Source organism: Pseudophryne corroboree, chromosome 6, assembly GCF_028390025.1.
Source record: "Pseudophryne corroboree isolate aPseCor3 chromosome 6, aPseCor3.hap2, whole genome shotgun sequence".
NCBI classification, from domain to species: Eukaryota; Metazoa; Chordata; class Amphibia; order Anura; family Myobatrachidae; genus Pseudophryne; species Pseudophryne corroboree.
In genome coordinates, this window is record NC_086449.1 from 568,334,159 (window position 1) to 568,360,478 (window position 26,320).

The 26,320-nt window shown below is 47.8% G+C and overlaps 1 protein-coding gene across 2 annotated transcripts in view; it reads left to right on the forward strand.

Annotated features, from left to right (window-relative positions):
• NUP37 (nucleoporin 37) overlaps window positions 1-25,923 on the forward strand; it is a 145,525-nt gene extending 119,602 nt beyond the window's left edge. For both annotated transcript variants that reach the window (XM_063927803.1, XM_063927802.1), the window contains exons 8-10: window positions 6,581-6,631; window positions 7,080-7,173; window positions 24,775-25,923. In XM_063927803.1, the coding sequence (XP_063783873.1) occupies window positions 6,581-6,631; window positions 7,080-7,173; window positions 24,775-24,888 (259 nt within the window). In that variant the 3' untranslated portion in view covers window positions 24,889-25,923. The remainder of the gene's footprint in view (window positions 1-6,580; window positions 6,632-7,079; window positions 7,174-24,774) is intronic.
• Window positions 25,924-26,320: the final 397 nt, after the last annotated feature.

Consider the following 26,320-nt stretch of genomic DNA (forward strand, 5'->3'; position numbering starts at 1 on the left):
CCTCCAAAAAAGACAAACCAAGTACCTAATCCCTTCTAATATAAATAGATATGCTATTATCAATAAAAAAAACACAAAAAAAACATGTTTTAAATTTTTTTTATTAGTTTCACCCACCAAAGTGTGGCGGATTGAAAATGACGAATTTACTGTCTAAAAGCACTGTTGTCGAATTTCCAAACTTCAATTGAATACACTTTGGTCGAATTGCAGCACTTGTATCATTGCAGAAAAGTCGAATTTGGCAAAAGTCGAATTTCAAAAAGTCGAATTTTGAAAGTCCGTTTTTTTGACGGAAAGCACTGAATTGCATTGACGATTTTTTTTTTTTTGGCGAAAAATTCCCGAAATTCGACAATTTCGGGAATTCGACCGCAATTGCATATACCCCATTGTGTGAATTCAGTATTTTCGTTTTTTACCTTTTGGCAAAAAAAGCCCAATGTACTAGTTATTCTTGTAACATACATACGGCCCTTGCTTGAATCTCTGTTTTTATAGTATAAACCTAGTGCCTACAGAAGCACGACCGGAACTAGGATACAGCTCCACATACATAACAAACAATCAATCATAAAGCTGTACTTTGGGTCAAACATGCTACACACACACCAGTGTATGGATACCTCTCAGCTGCACACTGAGGGGCTTATGCAGAGTTGCCCGATGCAGAATACAGGCTGCTTTACATTGTACAGTAGATGTAGAATTTAGTTAGGACACTCGCGCCCCCCAATTATATATCTCTGCTCATTGTATTTATTTATTAACATATACTTTTCTCTTACGTCCTAGAGGATGCTGGGAACTGCGTAAGGACCATGGGGTATAGACGGGCTCCGCAGGAGACATGGGCACTCTAAAGACTTTAGATGGGTGTGCACTGGCTCCTCCCTCTATGCCCCTCCTCCAGACCTCGGTTAGATCCTGTGCCCAGAGGAGACTGGGTGCACTGCAGGGGAGCTCTACTGAGTTTCCCTAAAAAGACTTTTGTTAGGTTTTTTATTTTCAGGGAGCACTGCTGGCAACAGGCTCCCTGCATCGTGGGACTGAGGAGAGAGAAGCAGACCTACTTAAATGATAGGCTCTGCTTCTTAGGCTACTGGACACCATTAGCTCCAGAGGGTCGTAACGCAGGTCTCACCCTCGCCGTTCGTCCCGGAGCCGCGTCGCCGTCCTCCTCAGAGCCGGAAGATAGAAGCCGGGTGAGTATGAGAAGAAAGAAGACTTCAAAGGCGGCAGAAGACTTCAGATCTTCAATGAGGTACCGCTCAGCGGTAACGCTGCGCGCCATTGCTCCCGCATTTACACACACACTGGTGGCACTGTATGGGTGCAGGGCGCAGGGGGGGGCGCCCTGGGCAGCAATTATGAAACCTTTAGGGACACTGCCATAGATATATACTGCGGAGGCTGTATATTGCAAAAACCCCCGCCAGTATAAGGATTTGAGCGGGACCGAAGCCCGCCGTTGAGGGGGTGGAGCTTGATCCCTCAGCACTAACCAGCGCCATTTTCTCCACAACACGCTGCAGAGAAGCTGGCTCCCTGGACTCTCCCCTGCTGAACACATGTACAGAGGGCAAAAAAGAGGGGAGGGGGGGGGGGGGCACTTTTTATTGGCGCAGTGAGTGTATATTTATATAAAAGCGCTGTTTTGTCTGGGAATTTGGTTTCCAGTGTCAGTTGGCGCTGGGTGTGTGCTGGCATACTCTCTCTCTGTCTCTCCAAAGGGCCTTATTGGGGGACTGTCTCTCTCTCTCTCTATATATATATATATATATATATATATATATATATAATCTCTATCCCTGAGTGTGTGGGGGTGTCGGTACGTGTGTGTCGGCATGTCTGAAGTGGAAGGCTCATCTTAGGAGGAGGTAGAGCAGATGATTGTGGTGTCTCCGGCGGCGACACCGACACCTGATTGGTTGGATATGTGGAATGTTTTAAATGCAAATGTGTCTTTATTACATAAAAGAATGGACAAAGCAGAGTCCAGAGAAAAAACAGGGAGTCAATCCATGGCTTTGGCTGTATCACAGGGCCCTCCAGGGTCTCAGAAACGTCCCCTGCCCCAAGTAGCAGACACTGATACCGACACGGATTCTGACTTCAGTGTCGACTTCGATGATGCGAGGTTACACCCAAAAAGGTGGCGCTACCGTCTCCAGACACGGCAGCCCTCAAGGATCCTGCTGATTGCATACAGGGAACTACCTTAAAATCAATTTATGCACATACGGGTGCCTTGCTCAGACCGGCAATAGCGTCGGCTTGGGTATGTAGCGCAGTAGCAGCATGGGCAGATAACTTGTCATCTGACATTGATACCCTAGATAGGGATAGCATTTTATTGACCTTGGGTCACATTAAAGACGCAGCCTTATATATGAGAGACGCTGCGAGAGACGTGGGGCTGTTAGGTACAAGAGCCAACGCCATGGCAATTTCTGCTAGGCGAGCCCTGTGGACCCGCCAATGGATGGGTGATGCCGACACAAAGAGGCATATGGAAGTTTTGCCTTACAAGGGTGAGGTTTTATTTGGGGAGGGTCTCGCGGACCTGGTTTCCACAGCTACCGTGGGTAAATCTACTTTTTTACCTTATGTTCCCCCACAGCAAAAGAAAACACCACAATATCTGATGCAGTCCTTTCGGTCGCATAAGGCCAGAAGAGGTCGGGGCTCTTCCTTCCTCGCCAGAGGTAAAGGTAGAGGGAAAAGAATGCCTGCCTACGGCTAGTTCCCAGGAGCAGAAGTCCTCCCCGGCTTCTACTAAATCCGCAGCGGAGCCCCAGCGTCATGCGATGGGAGTCTGCGCTGGTGGGGGCACGTCTTCAACTCTTCAGCCAGGTCTGGGTTCAGTCAGACGTGGATCCTTGGGCGATGGAAATTGTATCCCAAGGCTACAAGCTGGAATTCGAAGACGTGCCTCCTCGCCGATTTTTCAAATCGGCTTTACCAGCTTCTCCCCCAGAGAGGGAAATAGTTTTAGCTGCAATTCAAAAACTGTGTCAACAGCAAGTGATTATCAAGGTTCCCCTAGTCCAACAGGGGAAGGAGTACTATTCAACTCTGTTTGTGGTCCCGAAAACCGGATGGCTTGGTCAGACCCATTCTGAATCTAAAATCCCTAAACCTGTACTTGAAAAAGTTCAAATTCAAGATGGAATCGCTCCGGGCAGTTATCTCCAGCCTGGAAGGGGGGGATTTTATGGTGTCTCTAGACATAAAGGATGCATACCTTCATGTCCCCATATATCCCCCTCATCAGGCGTACCTGAGATTCGCTGTACAGGACTGTCATTACCAGTTTCAGACGTTGCCGTTTGGGCTTTCCACGGCCCCGAGGATTTTCACCAAGGTTATGGCGGAAATGATGGTGCTCCTGCGCAGGCGGGGAGTCACAATTATCCCGTACTTGGACGATCTCCTGATAAAAGCGAGATCGAGAGATCAGTTGCTGAAAAGCGTGTTGCACTCCCTGAGAGTGCTGCAGCAGTATGGCTGGATTCTAAATCTACCAAAGTCACAGTTGATTCTAACGACTATCTTTCTTAGGCATGATTCTGGACACGGAACAGAAGACGGTTTTTCTCCCAATGGAAAAAGCCCAGGAACTCCAGAACATGGTCAGGGATCTGCTAAAACCAAAAAGAGTGTCAGTCCATCAATGCACTGGGAGAAATGGTAGCGACCTACGAGGCCTTCCCTTTCAGCAGGTTCCATGCGAGGAAGTTTCAGTGGGACCTTCTGGACAATTGGTCGGGGTTCCATCTACAAATACATCAGAAAATAAGCCTGTCCCCTAGGGCCAGGGTGTCTCTCCTGTGGTGGCTGCAGAGTACTCGCCTTCTCGAGGGTCGCTGGTTCGGCATTCAAGACTGGGTTCTGGTGACCACGGACGCGAGCCTCCGTGGATGGGGAGCAGTCACACAAGGAAGACATTTTCAGGGAGTATGGTCAAGCCAGGAGGCTTGTCTACACATCAACGTACTGGAATTGAGGGTCATATACAACGGCCTACGACAAGCGGTGAATCTTCGCGGCCTACCGGTGCTGATTCAATCAGACAACGTCACAGCCGTGGCTCATGTAAACCGCCAAGGCGGGACAAGGAGCAGAGTGGCATTGGCGGGAGCAACCAGGATTCTTCGCTGGGCGGAAAATCACGTAAGCGCTCTGTCAGCAGTCTTCATTCCGGGAGTGGACAACTGGGAAGCAGACTTCCTCAGCAGACACGATCTCCATCCAGGAGAGTGGGGACTTTATCAAGAAGTTTTTGCAGAGATAACAAGTCGTTGGGGACATCCTCAAATAGACATGATGGCGTCACGCCTCAACAAGAAGCTTCGGAGATATTGTTCCAGGTCAAGGGACCCTCAGGCAGTAGCGGTAGACGCCCTGGTGACACCATGGGTGTTCCAGTCGGTCTATGTGTTCCCTCCTCTTCCTCTCATCTCAAAGATATTGAGAATCATAAGACGAAAAAGAGTGCAGACAATACTCATTGTTCCAGATTGGCCTCGAAGGGCCTGGATTTCAGATCTTCAGGATATGCTCACAGAAGATCCGTGGCCTCTTCCTCTCAGGGAGTACCTGTTGCAGCAGGGGCCCTGCGTGTTCCAAGACTTACCGCGGTTACGTTTGACGGCATGGCGGTTGAACACCGAATCCTATCTCTGGGAAAGGTATTCCGGAGGAAGTCATCCCTAATCTGATAAAGGCTAGGAAGGAGGTGACGGCGAAACACTGTCACCGTATCTGGAGGAAGTATGTATCTTGGTGTGAAGCCAAGAATGCTCCTACGGAAGATTTTCACCTGGGCGGTTTTCTCCACTTTCTACAAACAGGAGTGGATATGGGCCTAAAGTTATGCTCCATTAAGGTACAGATTTTGGACCCATCAATATTCTTTCAGAAGGAATTGGCTTCTCTCCCGGAAGTCCAAACTTTTGTGAAGGGAGTACTGCACATCCAGCCTTCTTTTGTGCCCCCAGTGGCACCATGGGACATTAACGTGGTGTTACAGTTCCTAAAATCACACTGGTTTGAACCTCTTCAAACGGTTGAATTAAAATTTCTCACTTGGAAAGTGGTCATGTTGCTGGCCTTGGCATCTGCAAGGCGGGTGTCCGAATTGGCTGCTTTGTCTCACAAGAGCCCCTATCTGATTTTCCATGTGGATCGAGCAGAGTTGAGAACTCGTCCTCAATTTCTTCCTAAGGTGGTTCATCATTTCATATGAACCAACCTATTGTGGTGCCTGTGGCTACGGGGGACTTAGAGGATTCCAAGTCCCTTGATGTAGTCAGGGCCTTAAAAATTTATGTAGCCAGGACGGCTCGAGTTCGGAAAACAGAGGCACTGTTTGTCCTGTTTGCGGCCAACAAAGTTGGCGCTCCTGCTTCTAAGCAGACTATTGCTCACTGGATCTGTAACACGATCCAGCAGGCTCATTCTACGGCTGGATTGCCGGTACCAAATTCGGTAATGGCCCATTCCACTAGGAGGGTGGGCTCTTCTTGGGCGGCTGCCCGAGGTGTCTCGGCATTGCAACTTTGCCGAGCGGCTACTTGGTCTGGTTCAAACACTTTTGCTAAATTCTTCAATTTTGATACCTTGGCTGAGGAGGACCTCATGTTTGCTCAATCGGTGCTGCAGAGTCATCCGCACTCTCCCGCCCGGTCTGGAGCTTTGGTATAATCCCCATGGTCCTTACGGAGTCCCCAGCATCCTCTAGGACGTAAGAGAAAATAAGTTTTTAAACCTACCGGTAAATCTTTTTCTCCTAGTCCGTAGAGGATGCTGGGCGCCTGTCCCAGTGCGGACTGAATTCTGCAAGACTTGTATATAGTTATTGCTTACATAAGGATTATGTTACAATTTTGATCAGTCTCTGGCTGATGCTGTTTTGTTTCATACTGTTAACTGGTTCGTATGTTCCAAGTTGTACGGTGTGGATGGTGTGGGCTGGTGTGTATCTTGCCCTTAGATTAACAAAAATCCTTTCCTCGTACTGTCCGTCTTCTCTGGGCACAGTTCTCTAACTGAGGTCTGGAGGAGGGGCATGGAGGGAGGAGCCAGTGCACACCCATCTAAAGTCTTTAGAGTGCCCATGTCTCCTGCGGAGCCCGTCTATACCCCATGGTCCTTACGGAGTCCCCAGCATCCTCTACGGACTAGGAGAAAAAGATTTACCGGTAGGTTTAAAATCTTATTTTATATAGCTCTAGCATATTCAGTTGCTCACTGTAAATCTGCCTCACCTGCAGGACAGCATGGTTTTTACAAAGTTGCAATTTTTCTTATCTCCCAACTCTGCATCTGTCCCTGAATGAGTAGCTGACGACCAGTCCTAAAGTAGTTATGCATGGTTATAAAACAACAGTCATGGCGATATCCCCTTATGAATCCTGTTGTTCACCTACTGTATGTGTATCTATTAATACGTGACGCCCAAATTAACCTACTTGTACTATGCAACTTTATACTATTATATGCTTCATAATGTATTAAAAATAAACATACTTATTATTTATATAATCTGGATTAACCGTTTTTGTGTTCATTTTAGTTACCCCCAAGACAATAAGCCCGTACATCCTGACAGAGCAAGATATTTCAGGTGCATATTTCTTATTCTGGTTTTGTTTGATTTTCTTTCTTTCTTTCTTTTTTTCTTAATATATACTATTCCCATTCATACAGTATCAGTTTAACCCAGTTCCTATCATGAAAAATCAGTGTTCACTCTGTTCCCCTTTTTAAGTCTGCACTTATTGTTGGACTTGCACTTATTTCATAGTTATTCCTTTTTTTCGCTGTTCATGTTTTGCCTGGGTTCAGTAAGTGCGTTTAATGTACTAGGTTGTGCAAAGTAATTATGTTACTTTAGGAGACTGCAAGCTTGCCACTCAGCCTTGTGCACTGCCCCAGAGTGGTGCAAGATAAAAGAGCTTCATCCCACTTACCCATACCCTAAAAGTAAAGTAATTGGGTGGGTCCTGTAGCATGATTTATTTGAGTATGAACGCACAATTTTAGCAAACATATTGTTAATTTATTTTATCCAGGTGGTCCAAGTGCAATGAAAACTTGTTTGCAACCACCGGATGTCCAGGAAAGACGAACACCCAACTTCTTATCCATCATTTAGGGCATCCTCATGTAAGATAATGTAACAAAATACAGTTTTCTTTAAGAATGATGTCAATCAGCTTACAGTTTTTGTTAGTGCAGAAAGGTTTCCAGCTGGCCTTTTCCATTTTATTTGTTTCAATGAGAACTTGTTAAAATGAAATGTAACCATGCATGTTATAACTTACACATTGATGCAGAAGGAGTGCAACACCCTTTGCATGAATACACTTTTCGTCTAGACCTTTTTGTTTTTTGTTTTTATATATATTTGCCTGCAAAGATGCTTTTATTTGATTAGGCCAGTCATAGAAACAGATAGAATGTGCCGACAGATAAGAACCACTTGGTCCATCTAGTCTGCCCCTTTTTTACCATATTTTTTACTTCAAACCTTATTTGATTCTTATTTCTTTGTAAGGCTATCCTTATGTCTATTCCATGCATGTTTAAATTGCTCTACTGTCTGAGCCTCTACCACCTCTGATGGGAGGCTATTCCACTTCTCCACTACCCTTTCTGTGAAGTAATTTTTCCTCAAATTTCCCCTGAACCTCCCTTCCTCCACTTTCAGTGCATGTCCTCGTTCGAATACTTCTCTTCATTTGAAGAATGTTTCCCTCCTGGACTTTGGGGGAGGGTGGGCGGTCACCGGCCTTGCGAGCTGTCAGAGCCGCTTCCCCCGCTGCAGGACCACCGTCCTGAGAGGTTTTTGTTCAGGGGGGCACTGTGCCTTAGCTGTCACAATCGCAGCATACCCCACACCCCTTACAGATGCCTGTAGGTGACGACAGTGGGGAGTACAAACTGGGGGCCCCGCTAAGGGGGTCCCCCGGTTCATGGTGCGGCTGAACGCGGGCGTGGCATACAGGACCCTCCAGGGGGGGATCCGCTATAGCCCCCTGTGTACACTGGCTAGTGGTGGCTTAAACTAGCACGTGTGTGATGTTTTTAAGCACTTCAGGAAACATTGTCAGCATAAAAAACTCTGTAGTCTCCGGTGCCAATGGGGGTGCGGCGCTACCTCAGAGCGGGACCAGCGCCTTTTGGTGCCTTCTGCTTACTGCAGCAGCAGGCACACACAGGGCCTCGGGGTCATCTGTTCAGTCCTTTCGGTCTAACGGATTTCGATCTAGGGCCAGAGGTGCCTCCAATGCGGCTAGAGGCATCAGAGGTAAGACAAGAAGACCTGCAAACACTGGTTCTCAGGAACATAGCACCAGTTCTGCTTCCTCTAAGTCTTCAGCATGATGGTGCCCATCCACCCCGAGGGAATCTCTAGGTGGGAGCTCGACTGCGTCACTTCAGCCGTGTCTTACCAGGATACCTGGGTCCAAGACCTCTTTTCTCAGGGCTACAAGCTGGAGTTCGACGGTGCTCCTCCCCAACGATTTTTCAAATCATGCTTACCAGCTTTGGAGGATACGCAAGTTACGTTGCAACAGGCCATCCAAAAGTTGGTCCAGTTCCACGTCACTGTTCCAGTACCAATACCGTGACAAGGAAAGGGTTATTACTCCAACCTGTGTTTGGTACCGAAGCCAGACCCATTTTGAATCTAAAGTCCTTGAACCCTTACCTGAAGGTTTTCAAGTTCAAAATGGAATCCTTGAGAGCGTTGATTTTGGGCCTGGAAGAACAGGAATTCATGGTTTCCTTGGATATCAAGATTGCCTACCTTCATATTCCAATTTGGCCACCTCATCAGGCTTATATGAGGTTTGCCCTACTGGACGATCACTACTAATTCCAGGCACTGCCCTTCGGCCTGTCCACAGCTCCGAGGTTATTCACAATGGTAATGGCGGAGATGATGTTCCAGCTCCGGGTCCAGGGGGTCAATGTTGGCCCTTACCTGGACAATCTCCTGATGAAAGAAAGATCCAGGGAGCTTTTATTGCTCCATATTGACCCCACTATCCAACTTCTGTCACACCATGAGTGAATTCTCAATTTACAGAAGTCCCACCTGGAGCCAACTCAGCGGCTCCTGTTCCTGGGGCTGTTACTGGATACTGTGGCCCTGAAGGTGTTCCTCCCGGAGGACAAAGCAAGAACACTTCAGGAGATGGTCCACATGGTACTCCAACCAGCTCGAGTATCCATCCATCTTTGCTTAAGATTGTTGGGGAAGATGGTTGCCTTATACGAGGTGATCCAATATGGGAGGTTCCATGCCAGAACATTTCAATAGGATCTTCTGAACAACTGGTCCGGATCACATCTACAGATGCACCAGATGATACGGCTGTCACCTCAGGCTAGGACTTCCCTCCTGTGGTTGCTGCAGTCCTCCAATCTCCTGAAAGGCCAGAATTTCAGGATTGGCTCCTCCTCACGACGGATGAGAGTAGGATGGGCAGCTGTCACCCAAGGGGCTCAGTTCCAGGGCAGGTGGTCAGCCCACGAAGCCCTCCTTCCGATCAACAGTCTGGAACTTCTGGCGATCTACAGTGCTCTGCTTCAGGCCTCTCCTCTGCTCAAGGATCACGCAATCCAAGTACAGTTGGACAACGCCACAGCAGTGGCGTACATCAATCGGCAAGGAGGGACAAAAAGCAGAGCCTGCATGCAAGAGGTGTCAAAAATACTCCTCTGGGCAGAAAGAAATGCAAGAGCAATATCAGCAATCTTCATTCCAGGAGTGGACAACTGGGAAGTGGACTTCCTGAGTCGTCACAATCTTCACCCCGGGGGATTGGGGTCTCCACCATCAGGTGTTTTCAACAGATCATCAACCAGTGGGGCTGCCCATAAATAGACATGATGGCTTCTCAACTCAACAAGAAGCTTCACTGGTATTGCTCATGAACCAGGGACCCTCAGGCGAGGGCAGTAGATGCACTGACGTCGCCTTGGCCTTACCGGCTGGTCTACCTGTTTCCTCCGAATCTGTTGCTCCCAAGGGTGCTCAAGCAAATCAGAAATCAGGGAGTACAGGTAATTCTGATTGCCCCGGATTGGCCTCAGAGGGCGTGGCACGCAGATCTTCTGGACATGTCCTTTGAAGACCCTTGGCTTCTACCACTAAGTTTTTATTCAACAAGGGCCGTTCGTCTGCCTGGATTTACCGCAACTTCGTTTGACGGCATGGAGGTTGAGCGGAGCATCCTAGCTCACAAGGACCTTTCCAGAAAGGTCATTGCTACTATGGTTCAGGCCAGGAAACCTGTGACGTCAAAACACTATAATCATATCTGGAGAAGATATGTCTCTTGGTGTGAGGAACGCACGTATCTGCCTGCAGAGTTCCACTTGGGACGTTTCCTGCAGGCTGGTGTGAATAAGGGCTTGCATCTGGGTTCCGTTAAGGTCCAGATTTCAGCTCTCTCAATTTTCTTTCAGAAAATTAGCAGTGTTGCCAGAAGTTCAGACCTTCTTACAAGAGGTGCTCCACATACAACCTCCTTTTGTCGCCTATGGCACCCTGGGATTTGAATGTGGTGTTGGAATTTCTACAGTCCTCCTGGTTTGAACCTCTGATGACCGTGGAAGACGATGATGTTACTGGCTTCTGCTAGACATCTCTCAGAATTGGGGGCCTTATCGTGTAAAAGTCCCTACTTTGGTCTTTTACGAGGACAGAGCGGAGCTCAGGACTAGGCAGCAGTTTCTGCCGAAGGTTGTCTCTGCGTTCCACTTGAATCAGCCTATTGTGGATCCGTCCAGTTCTGGCACTTCTGCTCCTCCTGAGGCATTGGATGCTGTGCGAGCCTTGAAGATCTATGTCAAGCGAACAGTTCAGATTAGAAAGACTGATTCCTTGTTCGTGCTCTATGACGCGCAGAAAAAGGGTTGCCCTGCTTCAAAGCAGTCCATTGCTCATTGGCTTAGGCTTACTATCCAACAGGCCTATGTGTCGGCAGCCTTACCTGTTCCTAGGTCTCTGAAGGCCCACTCTACAAGATCGGTGGGCTCTTCCTGGGCGGCTGTGCATGGAGACTCGGCCTTGCAATTATGCCAAGCTGCTACCTGGTCGGGGAAGAACACTTTTGTTAAGTTCTACAAGTTTGATACCCTGGCCAAAGAGGATACACAGTTTGGGCTGGCGGTGCTGCAGCAGCCTCCGCACATTCTGAAAACTTTGGGACATCCCCATCGTACTAAGTCTCCCCAATATCCCTTATGGTTGCTAGAGAAAATAGAATTTTAATTACCTACTGGTAAATCTTTTTCTCGTAGTCCATAAGGGATATTGGCGGCCCGCCTCAGTGCGTTGACTTTTCTGCATGTTCTCTTTTTATATGGTTACCAGTTAAGCTGCTGTTGTTACCAGCCGTTGCTGGTTGTTGTATGTTAGTGGTATGCTGGTGTATAAATCTCACTACTCATTATATTCCTTCTCTCATATATGTCCTTTCTCCTTTGGGCACTGTTTTACCTATAACTGCTTGTGGGAGGTGGGAGGGGGCATAGAGGTGAGGAGCCAGCACACACATTTGAGGAAATTTCAAGTGCGCCGGCTCCTATGGACCCAGTCTATACCCCATCGTACTAAGTCTCCCCAATATACCTTATTGATTATGAGAAAAGGATTTACTGGTCTGTAATTAAAAATAGGATTTTAATTACAGTACCTGCCGGTAAATCCTTTTCTCGTAGTCTGTAGAGGATACTGGGTTTCCATTTAGTACCATGGGGTATAGACGGGTCCACTAGGAGCCATGGGCACTTTAAGAATTTGATAGTGTGGGCTGGCTCCTCGCTCTATGCCCCACCTACCAGACTCAGTCTAGGAAACTGTGCCCGAGTAGACGGACATACTTTGAGAGAAGGATAGATAAGAATAGTGGTGAGATTCCGAACCAGCACACACAACAAGAGGAAAGCCAAGCTAACCAAACTTGAAACAGCAACGGCTGAACCAACATTACTTAACTAAGTAACAGTGCAGGAAAAATGAAGCACCGGGTGGGCGCCCAGTATCCTCAATGGACTACGAGATAAAGATTTACCGGTAGGTAATTAAAATCCTATTTTCTCTTATATCCTAGAGGATACTCTGATTCCATTTAGCACCATGGGGATGTACCAAAGCTCCCAAACCGGGTGGGAGAGTGCTGAGGTTCCTACAGAACTGATTGACCAAACTAAAGGTCTTCAGAGGCCACAGTTTCGAACTTGTAGAACTTAGCAAACGTTTTCGAACCTGACCAAGTAGCTGCTCGGCAGAGCTGTAAAGCCGAGACACCCCGGGCAGCCGCCCAGGAAGAACCCACTGACCTAGTAGAGTGGACCTGTACAGATTTTGGACATGGCAAACCTGCCGTGGAATAAGCATGCTGGATAGTAAGCCTGATCCAGCATGCAATTGTCTGCTTTGAAGCAGGACATCCAATTTTATTGGGATCATAAAGAACAAACAGCGAGTCCGATTTTCTGTGACAAGCTGTTCGCCTTACATACACCTTCAAAGGCCTCACAATATCCAGAAAACTTTGAAGTAGCAGTGGTGTCGGTAACAACCGGAACCACAATAGGTTGGTTGATGTGAAACGCAGACACCACTTTAGGAAGAATTTGCTGACTAATTCTGAGTTCAGCTCTGTCCTCATGGAAAATTAAATAGGGACTTTTGTGAGACAAAGCCCCCAGCTCCGAGACACGTCTTGCTGAAGCCAAGGCCAACAGTGTGCTGGTTTTCCACATTAGATATTTTACGTCCACCTCCTGTAATGGTTCAAACCAGTCCGATTGGAGGAACTGCAGCACCACATTGAGATCCCAAGGTGCCATGGGAGACACAAAGGGAGGTTGGATGTGCACAACACCTTTCAAGAAAGTCTGGACCTCAGGGAGAGAAGCCAATGGTCTTTGAAAGAAAATGGACAATGCTGAATTCTGGGCTTTTATGGAGCCCAGACGTAGGCCCACATCCACACCTGCCTTCAGAAAAAGCAGAAAAAGTCCCAGATGAAATTCCACTGCAGAATAATTTCTGCTCTTACACCAAGAGACGTATTTCTTCCAAATACGATGTTAATGCTTAGATGTTACCCCCTTCCTGGCTTGGATCGTAGTTGGGATATCCTTGTTAGGGATCCCTTTCCTGGCTAGAATCAGCCGTTCAACTTCCATGCCATCAAACGTAGCCACGGTAAGTCCTGATAGATGAACGGGCCCTGTTGCAGAAGATCCTCGCAAAGAGGTAGAGGCCATGGATCTTCGAGGAGCATCTCCAGAAGGTCCGCATACCAGGTCCTTCTTGGCCAGTCTGGAGCAATGTGCATTGCTTGAACCTTTTCCCTTTTTATTTGCTTTCGAATTCTTGGGATCAGCAGAAGTGGAGGAAACGCATACACCATCTGATAGAACCATGGAGTCGTCAGGGCGTCTGCCGCCACTGCCTGTGGGTCTCTCGACCTGGAACAATATCGCCTGAGCTTCTTGTTGAGACGAGAGGCCATCATGTCGATCTATGGATATCCCCATCAACGTGTCAAGCACCTGAACACTTCCAGGTGAAGGCCCCACTCCACCGGGTGCAGGTCGTGTCTGCTGATGAAGTCTGCTTCCCAGTTGTGTACTCCCGGAATGAAGACCGCTGACAATGCCACAGCGTTTTTTTTCTGCCCAGAGGAGAATTCTTGACACCTCTGACATTGCTGCTCTGCATTTCGTTCATTCCTGTCGGTTTATGTACGTCATTGCTGTCACATTGTCCGACTGGACCTAAATGGCCCGATTTTGAAGATGATGTGAGGCCTGCAGGAGGGCGTTGTATATGGCCATGAGTTCCAGAATGTTGATTAGAAGGATGACTTCCTGATTTGACTATCTTCATTGAAACTGCACCCCCTGAGTGACTTCTCCCCAACCTCTGAGGCTTGCATCTGTGGTTAGCAGAATCCAGTACTGAATTCCAAACCTGCGACCCTCAACGAGGTGAGAAGTTTGTAGCCACCATAGAAGGGTTTTTGGCGACAGTCTGATCCTCTGGTGCATGTGAAGATGCGATCCGGACCATTTGTCCAACAGATCGAGCTGGAAGGGTATAACGTGAAACCTTCGATATTGAAGCGCCTCGTAAGCGGCCACCATTTTCCCTAGTGGCAAATGCATAGATGCACCGATATAAGGGTTGGCTTCAGGACATCAGGAACCATCGACTGGATTACCAATGCCTTTTCCAACGTAATGGACACTTTTTGCAACTCTGTGTCCAGTATCATTCCCAGGAATGGAAGCCTCCGTGTTGGCTCCAGGTGAGATTTTGGAAGGTTCAGAATCCACCCGTGATCCTGGAGGAGTTTGGTTGAGAGACCAATGCTGTCCAACAACCTTTCCCTGGACAGTGCTTTTTTCAGGAGATCGTCCAGGAACGGAATTATGTTCACTCCCTGTTTGCGGAGTAGAAACATCATCTCTGCCATCACCTTGGTGAACACCCTCTGTGCCATGGAGAGACCAAAGGGCAAGGCCTGGAACTGGTAGTGACAGTCCTGCAGTACAACCGTAGGTAAGCCTGATGAGGCGGCCAGATCGGAATGTAAAGGTACGCATCCTTGATATCCAGAGACACTAGGAAGTCCCCCTCCTCGAGACCTGAGATTACCGCTCTCAGAGACTCCATCTTGAATTTAAACACTTGCAAGTACGGGTTCAACTACTTGAGGTTCAGAATCGGCTTTACCGAACCGTCGGGCTTCGGTACTACAAACAAGTTAGGAATAGTACCCCTTGTTTTGCAGATAAGGTGGAACTGGAACAATGACTTGAGTCTGTACCAGTTTTTGGATGGCATGCTGTAAAGTTAGACTTGCCTCTTGTGAAACTGGTAAGTCTGATTTGAAGAATCTGTGACATGAGAGCTCCTGGAACTCCAGTCTGTAGTCCTGGGAAATAAGATCCATGACCCAGCGATCCTGGCACGAACTTGACCAGATCTGACTGAAGAATCTTAGTCTGGCTCCCACCTGACAGCCTTCCAGGCATTTCGGTCCACCATCATGCTGAAGGCTTTGAGGAAGCAGAGCCTGAGCTCTGTTCCTGAGCGCCTGCAGTTGCTTGTTTGCGTGGTTTACCTCTAGCGCCGCTGGAGGACTTAGAAGCACCTCTGGATTTGCCCTTGAACTTGGCCGTCCAAAAGGATTGCAACTTAGAAGCTGAATAAGTCGTCTTGGTTGGGGTGGGGGGCTGCTGAAGGAAGATACGTAGACTTACCCGTAGTAGCTTTGGAGATCCATTTGTCTAGTTCATCTCCAAACAAGGCCTCTCCCGTGAATGGTAGGCCTTCCATGCCTTTCCTGGAGTCCGCGTCAGCAGTCCACTGGCATAGCCACAAGCCTCTGCGTGCCGACACTGCCATAGCGGTGGTGCATTCGTTAAGCAAGTCTATCTATTTTATGGCCTCCACCATAAAGTTAACAGAGTCCTGTATATGCTGCAGGAATAAAACAACATCCCCCCTAGACAAGGAATCTAACCCCTCAATTAGGTTACCTGACCATTTTTAGCAATGACTTTTGTGATCCACGCACATGCATTAGTGGGTCTTTGGGCCACCCCAGCAGCTGTGTACAATGATTTGTGTAGCCTCAATTTTTATGATCAGCCATTTCTTTTGGGAAGGCTGCACCAGGGACAGTGGGGGTTCCGACAACCGAGTTTTGGCTGAAGGGACAGCTACCTGTGAGGAGAGTAAAGGAGGTGGCTGAATGTAATTCCTCCTCATGGGGGGGAAGCCAAACTAAGTGTTAATATAGGCCGGAGGGCGTAAAGAAAAGGATGAATTTGTAGAAGGATAACTGTAGTTTTAATGAATAATCAAACTGTACATGAATATTGGAGAAATAGAAGAAACTGGAAGAATTAGAGTCTATGGTTAAATGACTTGAAGAGTGAAGCTGAAGAACTCCGGTAAAGAGGAACTGAAGACTGTGTTTTATGATTAAAGACGAGGCTGAAGAACTTGGACTTTGAATAAATGAAGACTGCTACGGGAACCGCCATTAGCACCTGGAGATCCTCTACGACCTGGAACCCCGTAAGCACTTCCACGAGTGGCAACGGACTTAGACAGCAGGACTGCAGCAGTGTTTAGGTAACCGATGGATGAGAGCAACCAGGACCAGGGAACCAGAAGTAACCTGGGAGCACAGAGCTGGAGAACCTTTCACAAGGAGGTAACTTGAAGCACTGGCACTCTCCCTCTGAGCCAGCCCCCTTTTGTAATGGGAGAACACACAGGATTGGCTGAACACAGATTGGGAACTTCATTGGTAATACTCTGGTCTCCAACATGGCTGCCCCCAGTACAGGAGACATACTTAGCTGTTAGCACACAGCTTTAGCCAGCTTCTGTCTCTGACACACTATACTGTGTCACCACCAGAGGACCTTACCGCAGCGATCCCCGGCCCTTGGCAGCCTCACATCCGTCAGGAGGACCCGTCGCCAGCAGCTGCCTGCCTCCACAGCCGTGCCAACCAACGGGATGGTAACCCGCGGGAGCACCTGCCGGAGGTAAGGCTCCGGAGCCTGACACCATGGTTCTTCAAACGGGGTATTCTATTCCTTTGACGCAGGAAAAGTGACTGAGGACTTTTACATTAAAATAAGATTCCTCACACTCCTCTGACACCTTATCAGGAATATGCAGAACATCCCTGATAGCCTCTATAAAAGCCTCTATTCCCTGTGACAGAGCTGCATCTCTTCCCACCTCACCGTCCTCCATGTCTGACCTGTCAGCGTCAGATTGCAGGATATGGACCAGAGATCATTTTTGCGGACAAATGGGAGGGGATTGAGACGCTGTTTTGGGGACTGAGTCTCTGTTCATAAACTCATCCACAGTCTGTTTTAAGTATTGTGTGTCTTTCTCATTGCGGGCCAATTTTGTAGAAAGAGTGGAGATCATTTCTTTAAGAGAATTAACCCACTCCGGTTCAGCCCCGCTATTCTCTGAAGGTGCACTGCCCAGAGTACCCAGTAGTGAGACCCCTGGTGAGGAAATACACTCCGCTGTACATGAAACACACTCTTTGTCTGACATAATGTAAATGTGACAGCACACACAGGAAAAAGTTACGCACAATTAACCCACAAAGAGCCATTCAAGGAGACAGAGTTGTTGGAGCCAGTCCCCACCGCACCTTCACTGCTAATGCCAAGCTTAGCTGGGTCGCAGACCAAATACCCTGATAGGGGACTTAGTACACTAATAGACGCACCCTCCCTGCTATAACCCCTTGGTACCGCTAAAGTAATTTGGAGCCACACCAGAGGAGCTGCGCGTCCCTGTCAGTCAGCGTGCGTCCACTGCAGAGGAAAAATGGTGCTGGTGAGCTGCTGGATCCTCTCATAGTGAAGCCCCACCCCTTCAATGGCATACCGTCTTCCCGCTTTTTTTTTTTGTACTGGCTGAGGTAATTTTTGGGCTTAGAATGGAGCTGAACCGTTTTAAGGCTGTGTTTGCCAGTCTGGGTACTGTGTACAGAGACGCAGTTGTGTACTGTGTCCGGAGACTCATTCCGCCCCATTGAGAAGCCGTGCGTCTCCGTACCCTCGTGCCGCCATAATGGGCGACGCCCGCTAACCGGGACGCCGGCTCAGTACTCGCCACTCTTCATTCTTCTGGCTCTGTTAGGGGTGGCATGCTGCAGGAATGTACGCTCGCCGTGGTGGGGATTGCGAATAGTGCCCTCAGGAGCTCAGTGTCCTGTCAGCGGGGAATAGGACCATTAACCCTTCAAGAGGTTGGGCCCCCCTTCCACTAAGTCCCACGAAGCAGGCAGGCTGGTGCCAACCAGCCCTGCCTGAAAATAACAAACATATAAAATAAATGCAGAAAACTCTTTAGGAGCTTCCTTCAGCGTGACTGGCTCCTTCGGGCACATTTTCTAAACTGAGTCTGGTAGGAGGGGCAAAGAGGGAGGAGCCAGCCCACACTATCAAATTCTTAAAGTGCCCATTGCTCCTAGTGGACCCGTCTATACCCCATGGAACTAAATGGAATCCCAGTATCCTCTAGGACGTAAGAGAAATCCTACCTCTCTGTACATGTTATATCTGCCCCACCTGCAGTGCACATGGTTTTGCCCATTAGAGGAAGATTTTGCTTTTGCAATCAACCTTGAATTAGGCCCATATTGACATTTTTTTAGTCTCTGGGTATGTTTTGTTGATGTAGGTCATGATGCAGTTCTGTATAAATGACAACCCACAGTGACCTACTACGCTATATCTACTTGTCAGGACAGCTATCACAACATTTAATGGCAAGGCTTTTTTTTTTTTTTAGATGCAGTAGTTGAGACTATATCTTTAAAGCCAGAAAGAAAGTATCTTCAGACAACTTTCATAGAGTGTGAATGAATTATATTGCATGGTAAAGCTTTCTATTAAAAACTGTGTTCTGTATGTGTGTGGTTTGTTATTTGTTTTTACTTTTTTTGAATAGTTGGCAACGATCATTATACCAAGATGTCACTAATTGTTTCTTAGCATCACATACCCCTGGCAGTGTGTCAGCTGTTGTAATACACTTATTAATACCCAGGATACAACTAGCTTCATGAAGACATACCAACAAAATACTGCATGTTAAAAATCTCTCAAATCATTTTGGGTCAGAATCGGCGAATCCAGATTGTCCAACATGTTGGATTTTGCCGATCATCCAATCCAGTCACCAGCAGAATGGGGAATTACTCACGATAGATGCATTATGTATGGGCTCCTTAAAAAATGTTGCCAAGATTCTGCCACTTTGTATATCCTTCTCCTTATGTCTCATGACAAATGACCCTGTAGAAGATGCCTTCATCCTAAATAAGAAAACATTACCAAAGGCTGGACTTGAACCTACACAGATGGAGCATACATACAGATCTCAATATATCATGTATAGAACTTTCTTCTGGTTATTACATGTTTCCAGCATGGACATTTCTCTGACGTCCTAGTGGATGCTGGGTACTCCGTAAGGACCATGGGGAATAGACGGGCTCCGCAGGAGACTGGGCACTCTTTAAAGAAAGATTAGGTACTACATCTGGTGTGCACTGGCTCCTCCCTCTATGCCCCTCCTCCAGACCTCAGTTAGAATCTGTGCCCGGCCAGAGCTGGATGCACTTAGTGGGCTCTTCTGAGTTCACTAAAAAGAAAGTATTTGTTAGGTTTTTTATTTTCAGTGAGCTCTGCTGGCAACAGACTCACTGCTACGAGGGACTGAGGGGAGAGAAGCAAACCTACCTGCTTGCAGCTAGCTTGTGCTTCTAAGGCTACTGGACACCATTAGCTCCAGAGGGATCGAACACAGGGCCCGACCTCGATCGTCCGTTCCCGGAGCCGCGACGCCGTCCCCCTTGCAGAGCCAGAAGACGGAAGATACAGGAGAAAATCGGCGGCTGAAGACTCCGGTCTTCAATAAGGTAGCGCACAGCACTGCAGCTGTGCGCCATTGCTCCCACAGCACACCACACGCTCCGGTCACTGGTGGGTGCAGGGCGTTGGGGGGGGGGGGGCGCCCTGGGCTGCAATTAGTATACCTTAAGTGGCAAAATGCACATAATACAGTTCTAAACTGTATATGTGCCTAATCCCCCGCCATAATTATTATTAAAAAAGTGGGAGAAGCCCGCCGCTGAAGGGGCGGGGCTATCTTCCTCAGCACAGCCAGCGCCATTTTCTCTTCACAGCTCCGCTGGAAGGACGCTCCCCAGGCTCTCCCCTGCAGTATACACTACGTAAAGGGTAAAAAAGAGAGGGGGGGGGCACATAAATTTAGGCGCAAATTGTGATAATAAGCAGCTATTGGGGGAAAATTCACTTTGTACTAGTATAAATCCCTCTGTTATATAGCGCTCTGGTGTGTGCTGGCATACTCGCTCTCTCTCTGTCTCCCCAAAGGACTTTGTGGGGTCCTGTCCTCAGTCAGAGCATTCCCTGTGTGTGTGTGCGGTGAGTCTGTACGGCTGTGTCGACATGTTTGATGAGGACGCTTACGTGGAGGCGGAGCAGGAGCCGATAAGTGTGATGTCGCCCCCTGCGGGGCCGACACCAGAGTGGATGGATATGTGGAAGGTATTAACCGACAGTGTCAACTCCTTGCATAAAAGGTTCGATGACGTAACAGCTTTGGGACAGCCGGCATCTCAGCCCGCGCCTGCCCAAGCGTCTCAGAGGCCATCAGGGGCTCAAAAACGCCCGCTACCTCAGATGGCAGACACAGATGTCGACACAGAGTCTGACTCCAGTGTCGACGAGGATGAGACAAATGTACAATCCACAAGGGCCATCCGATGCATGATTACGGCAATGAAAAATGTGTTGCACATTTCTGACATTAACCCGGTTACCACAAAAAAGGGTATTATGTTTGGGGAGAAAAAGCAGCCAGTGACTTTTCCCCCATCTGATGAGTTAAATGAATTGTGTGAAGAAGCGTGGTGTTCCCCAGATAAGAAGCTAGTGATTTCTAAGCGGTTACTAATGGCGTACCCTTTCCCGCCAACGGATAGGTTACGTTGGGAAACATCCCCTAGGGTGGACAAGGCGCTCACACGCTTATCAAAAAAGGTGGCACTGCCGTCTCAGGATACGGCCGCCTTAAAGGAGCCTGCAGATAGAAAGCAGGAGGCTATCCTGAAGTCTGTGTATACACACTGAGGTACTATACTGTGACCTGCTATTGCTTCAGCATGGATGTGTAGTGCTGCAGCAGCATGGTCTGATTCCATGTCAGATAACATTGATTCTCTTGACAGGGATACTATTTTGCTAACCATAGAGCATATTAAAGACGTAGTCTTATATATGAGGGATGCACAGAGGGACATTTGCCGGCTGGCATCTAGAATTAATGCAATGTCCATTTCTGCCAGGAGAGTATTATGGACTCGGCAGTGGACAGGTGATGCTGATTCTAAAAGGCACATGGAAGTTTTGCCTTATAAGGGTGAGGAATTGTTTGGGGACGGTCTCTCGGACCTCGTGTCCACAGCATCAGCTGGGAAGTCGACCTTTTTACCTCAGGTTCCCTCACAGCCTAAGAAAGCACCGTATTATCAAGTACAGTCCTTTCGGCCCCAAAAAGGCAAGCGGGTTAGAGGCGCGTCCATTCTGCCCAGAGGCAGGGGTAGAGGGAAAAAGCTGCACCAGTCAGCCAGTTCCCAGGAACAAAAATCCTCCCCTGCTTCCACTAAGTCCACCGCATGACGCTGGGGCTCCACAGGTGGAGCCAGGTGCGGTGGGGGCCCGTCTCCGGAACTTCAGCGACCAGTGGGTTCGCTCACAGGTGGATCTCTGGGTTCTACAAGTGGTATCTCAGGGATACAAGCTGGAATTCGAGACGTCTCCCCCTCGCCGTTACCTCAAATCAGCCTTGCCAGCTACTCCCAAGGAAAGGGAGGTAGTACTGGCGGCAATTCACAAGCTGTACCTCCAGCAGGTGATAATCAAAGTTCCCCTCCTTCAACAGGGACGGGGTTACTATTCCACAATGTTTGTGGTACCGAAACCAGACGGTTCGGTGAGACCCATTCTAAATTTGAAATCCTTGAACACTTATATAAGGAAGTTCAAGTTCAAAATGGAATCGCTAAGGGCGGTTATTGCAAGCCTGGAAGAGGGGGATTTTATGGTATCACTGGACATCAAGGATGCTTACCTACATGTCCCCATTTACCCACCTCACCAGGAGTACCTCCGATTTGTGGTACAGGACTGCCATTACCAATTCCAGACGTTGCCGTTTGGTCTGTCCACGGCACCGAGGGTATTTACCAAGGTAATGGCCGAAATGATGATACTCCTTCGAAAGAAGGGAGTTATAATTATCCCGTACTTGGACGATCTCCTTATAAAGGCGAGGTCCAGGGAGCAGTTGTTGGTCGGAGTAGCACTATCTCAGGAAGTGCTACAATAGCACGGCTGGATTCTGAATATCCCAAAGTCGCAGCTGGTTCCTACGACGCGTCTGCTGTTCTTGGGTATGATTCTGGACACAAAACAGAAGAAGGTGTTTCTCCCGGAGGAGAAGGCCAAGGAGTTGTCATCTCTGGTCAGAGACCTCCTGAAACCAAAACAGGTGTCGGTGCATCACTGCACGCGAGTCCTGGGAAAGATGGTAGCTTCTTACGAAGCGATTCCCTTCGGCAGGTTCCATGCAAGGATCTTTCAGTGGGATCTGTTAGACAAGTGGTCCGGATCGCATCTTCAGATGCATCGGTTGATCACCCTGTCCCCGAGGGCCAGGGTGTCTACTGTGGTGGCTGCAGAGTGCACATCTTCTCGAGGGCCGCAGATTCGGCATTCAGGACTGGGTCCTGGTGACCACGGATGCAAGCCTCCGAGGTTGGGGGGCAGTCACTCAGGGAAGAAACTTCCAAGGACAATGGTCGAGTCAGGAGACTTCCCTACACATAAATATTCTGGAACTAAGGGCCATTTACAATGCCCTAAGTCTAGCAAAACCCCTGCTTCAAAACCAGCCGGTGCTGATTCAGTCAGACAACATCACGGCGGTCGCCCATGTAAACAGACAGGGCTGCACAAGAAGCAGGATGGCAATGGCAGAAGCCACAAAGATTCTCCGATGGGCGGAGAATCACGTGTTAGCACTGTCAGCAGTGTTCATTCCGGGAGTGGACAACTGGGAAGCAGACTTCCTCAGCAGGCACGACCTCCACCCGGGAGAGTGGGGACTTCATCCAGAAGTCTTCCAGCTGATTGTAAATCGTTGGGAAAGGCCACAGGTGGACATGATGGCGTCCCGCCTCAACAAAAAGCTAAAAAGATATTGCGCCAGGTCAAGGGACCCTCAGGCGATAGCTGTGGACGCTCTAGTGACACTGTGGGTGTACCAGTCGGTTTATGTGTTCCCTCCTCTTCCTCTCATACCAAAGGTACGGAGGATAATAAGAAAGAGAGGAGTAAGAACTATACTCATCGTTCCAGATTGGCCAAGAAGAACTTGGTACCCGGAACTACAAGAAATGATCTCAGAGGACCCTTGGCCTCTGTCGCTCCGACAGGACCTGCTACAGCAGGGGCCCTGTCTGTTCCAAGACTTACCGCGGCTGCGTTTGACGGCATGGCGGTTGAACGCCGGATCCTGATGGAAAAGGGCATTTCGGTGGAAGTCATTCCTACGCTGATAAAAGCTAGGAAGGATGTGACAGCAAAACATTATCACCGCATATGGCGAAAATATGTTGCTTGGTGTGAGGCTATGAAGGCCCCAACAGAGGAATTTCAGCTGGGTCGATTTCTGCACTTCCTACAGTCAGGAGTGACTATGGGCCTAAAATTGGGATCCATAAAAGTCCAGATTTCGGCCCTGTCTATTTTCTTTCAAAAAGAACTGGCTTCACTGCCTGAAGTTCAGGCGTTTGTTAAGGGAGTGCTGCATATTCAGCCCCCTTTTGTGCCTCCAGTGGCACCTTGGGATCTCAACGTAGTGTTGGATTTCCTAAAATCACATTGGTTTGAGCCGCTTCAGACCGTGGAGTTGAAGTATCTCACGTGGAAAGTGGTCATGCTTTTGGCCTTGGCTTCGGCTAGGCATGTGTCAGATTTGGCGGCTTTGTCATGTAAAAGCCCTTATCTGATCTTCCATATGGACAGGGCAGAATTGAGGACTCGTCCCCAATTTCTCCCTAAGGTGGTATCAGCGTTTCATTTGAACCAACCTATTGTGGTGCCTGCGGCTACTCGGGACTTGGAGGATTCCAAGTTGCTGGACGTAGTCCGGGCCCTGAAAATCTGTTTCCAGGACGGCTAGAGTCAGAAAAACTGACTCGCTGTTTATCCTGCATGCACCCAACAAGCTGGGTGCTCCTGCTTCTAAGCAGACTATTGCTCGCTGGATCTGTAGCACGATTCAACTTGCACATTCTGCGTCTGGACTGCCGCATCCTAAATCAGTAAAAGCCCATTCCACGAGGAAGGTGGGCTCTTCTTGGGCGGCTGCCCGAGGGGTCTCGGCTTTACAACTTTGCCGAGCTGCTACCTGGTCGGGATCAAACACGTTTGCAAAATTCTACAAGTTTGATACCCTGGCTGAGGAGGACCTTGAGTTTGCTCATTCGGTGCTGCAGAGTCATCCGCACTCTTCCGCCCGTTTGGGAGCTTTGGTATAATCCCCATGGTCCTTATGGAGTACCCAGCATCCACTAGGACGTCAGAGAAAATAAGAATTTACTCACCGGTAATTCTATTTCTCGTAGTCCGTAGTGGATGCTGGGAGCCCGTCCCAAGTGCAGACTTCTGCAATACTTCTATATAGTTATTGCTTAACTAAAGTGTTATTATTCTGAGCCATCTGTTGAATGAGGCTCAGCTATTGTTCATACTGTTAACTGGGTATAGTTATCACAAGTTGTACGGTGTGATTGGTGTGGCTGGTATGAGTCTTACCCTGGATTCCAAATCCTTTCCTAGTAATGTCAGCTCTTCCGGGCACAGTTTCCCTAACTGAGGTCTGGAGGAGGGGCATAGAGGGAGGAGCCAGTGCACACCAGATGTAGTACCTAATCTTTCTTTAAAGAGTGCCCAGTCTCCTGCGGAGCCCGTCTATTCCCCATGGTCCTTACAGAGTACCCAGCATCCACTACGGACTACGAGAAATAGAATTACCGGTGAGTAAATTCTTATTTTAACATGTGCAATTTCTTATCTCTTCAGCCCATCCTCGTTGGCACTGCTCCTGTGGGATCTGGACTCAGCTGGCATCGGTCATTACCTCTCTGTGTAATTGGAGGTTACCGCAAGCTTTTATTCTGGCTTACTGAAATGTAACTGCAGAGTGCTAAAAGGTTATATACTTTGTATAAACATCTGCTTTTACTGTATTTGATTTCTGAAACTGTTCTGCAAAGGTTACGATAACTCCATGCTAAAGTTAAAATGACATGTATTTAATTAAAGAAATGTAGTAGAAACAATATGAAAGAACAAACCTGTTTGCAGTTACTCTTACGCCTGACAGAAAGTATGGATGACCCGCAAAGCACTGCATTGACTTTGAGTTAAAATTAGACTGTTGCTTAGAAATTGAATGCATCTTTCCTAGGGTGGCTCAGCTTGTGCTTCTCATTAATTCCCATGTCTCCTTAGAGTCCGACAGCACTTTGAAGTGCCAAAACAAACTGATTTAAGATTAAAGCAGTAAAGAAGTAATTGTGTGTTTGCAACCAATCTGCTCCATTTCACAATAATGTCAGAGCTGCAATATAACAGAACAAGAGAATACATCTGCTATGCCATAGTCTAATTATGCCTTTTGAACCAACTGGACACTACCATAAAACCCTTTTCAGGTCATGAAAACATGGGGCTGCATGATGGTTATTGCTTTGTAGCACCACATTCTAAAGAATTGTAGACTCTGCAGTACAACTCCTGCGTATGTGGGTGTGATACAGAAGATATACATTAAAAAGATAGGCAGTCATTAGGTCTACATCATAGGGTCAAAAAGTCGACACGCGCTTGCAAATTTAGGGTTGTTGTTTTTTTAAAACAAAACATTTTTTACCCATATTCGTTGAAATAATGATCGCCGCACTTCAGGCTCCGTGGCTCGCTCCGCTCTCCACAAGGATACTAATGGTAATAGTTTGTGACATGGGTAGTAAATGCAGCAAAAGTTGTAAAAATGTGGAAGAACCCTAAAAAAAAAACACGTCGACCTTTTGACTGTCAACCACCTCCCGCGTATGTAAACGGTGTGTTCACTGCAAATGTCAACATTACTCTAATGCTATACAGGTTTTCTTTTTGTATTTTTATAATGTAAATATGAGTTATGACTTAATAAAATTATTCTTGTCATACGGTTGTCTAGTTTCTATGATAATAGCAAGTCTGCTCCCAGAGTTCACCGTTCTCCTCCCAGAGCTCCCCTGTCAATCTTATTGAAGTATGTTAATCCTTTTGCAATACCATGCCTCGGGGACATTGTTTAGTGACCAGGGATATATGCGTGGCCATATTGAAGGCTCATCATTAAACTGGGGATCATGGCCAGGTCTGGGAGGTACCTCATAATGTGGAAAGTGGTTGAATATGCAATGCCCTAAATGTGCTTTTGCATGCAGAGATGAGTAGCTTTAGCATGTACATTGCTCTGTCCCTAGGCATGATTTATCACATACTCTTTTTAAGGTTACAGACCCCTTTAAGACTCCTAAAATTGTGTGGCACAGTGCTAAATGCTGCTGCCTCACAA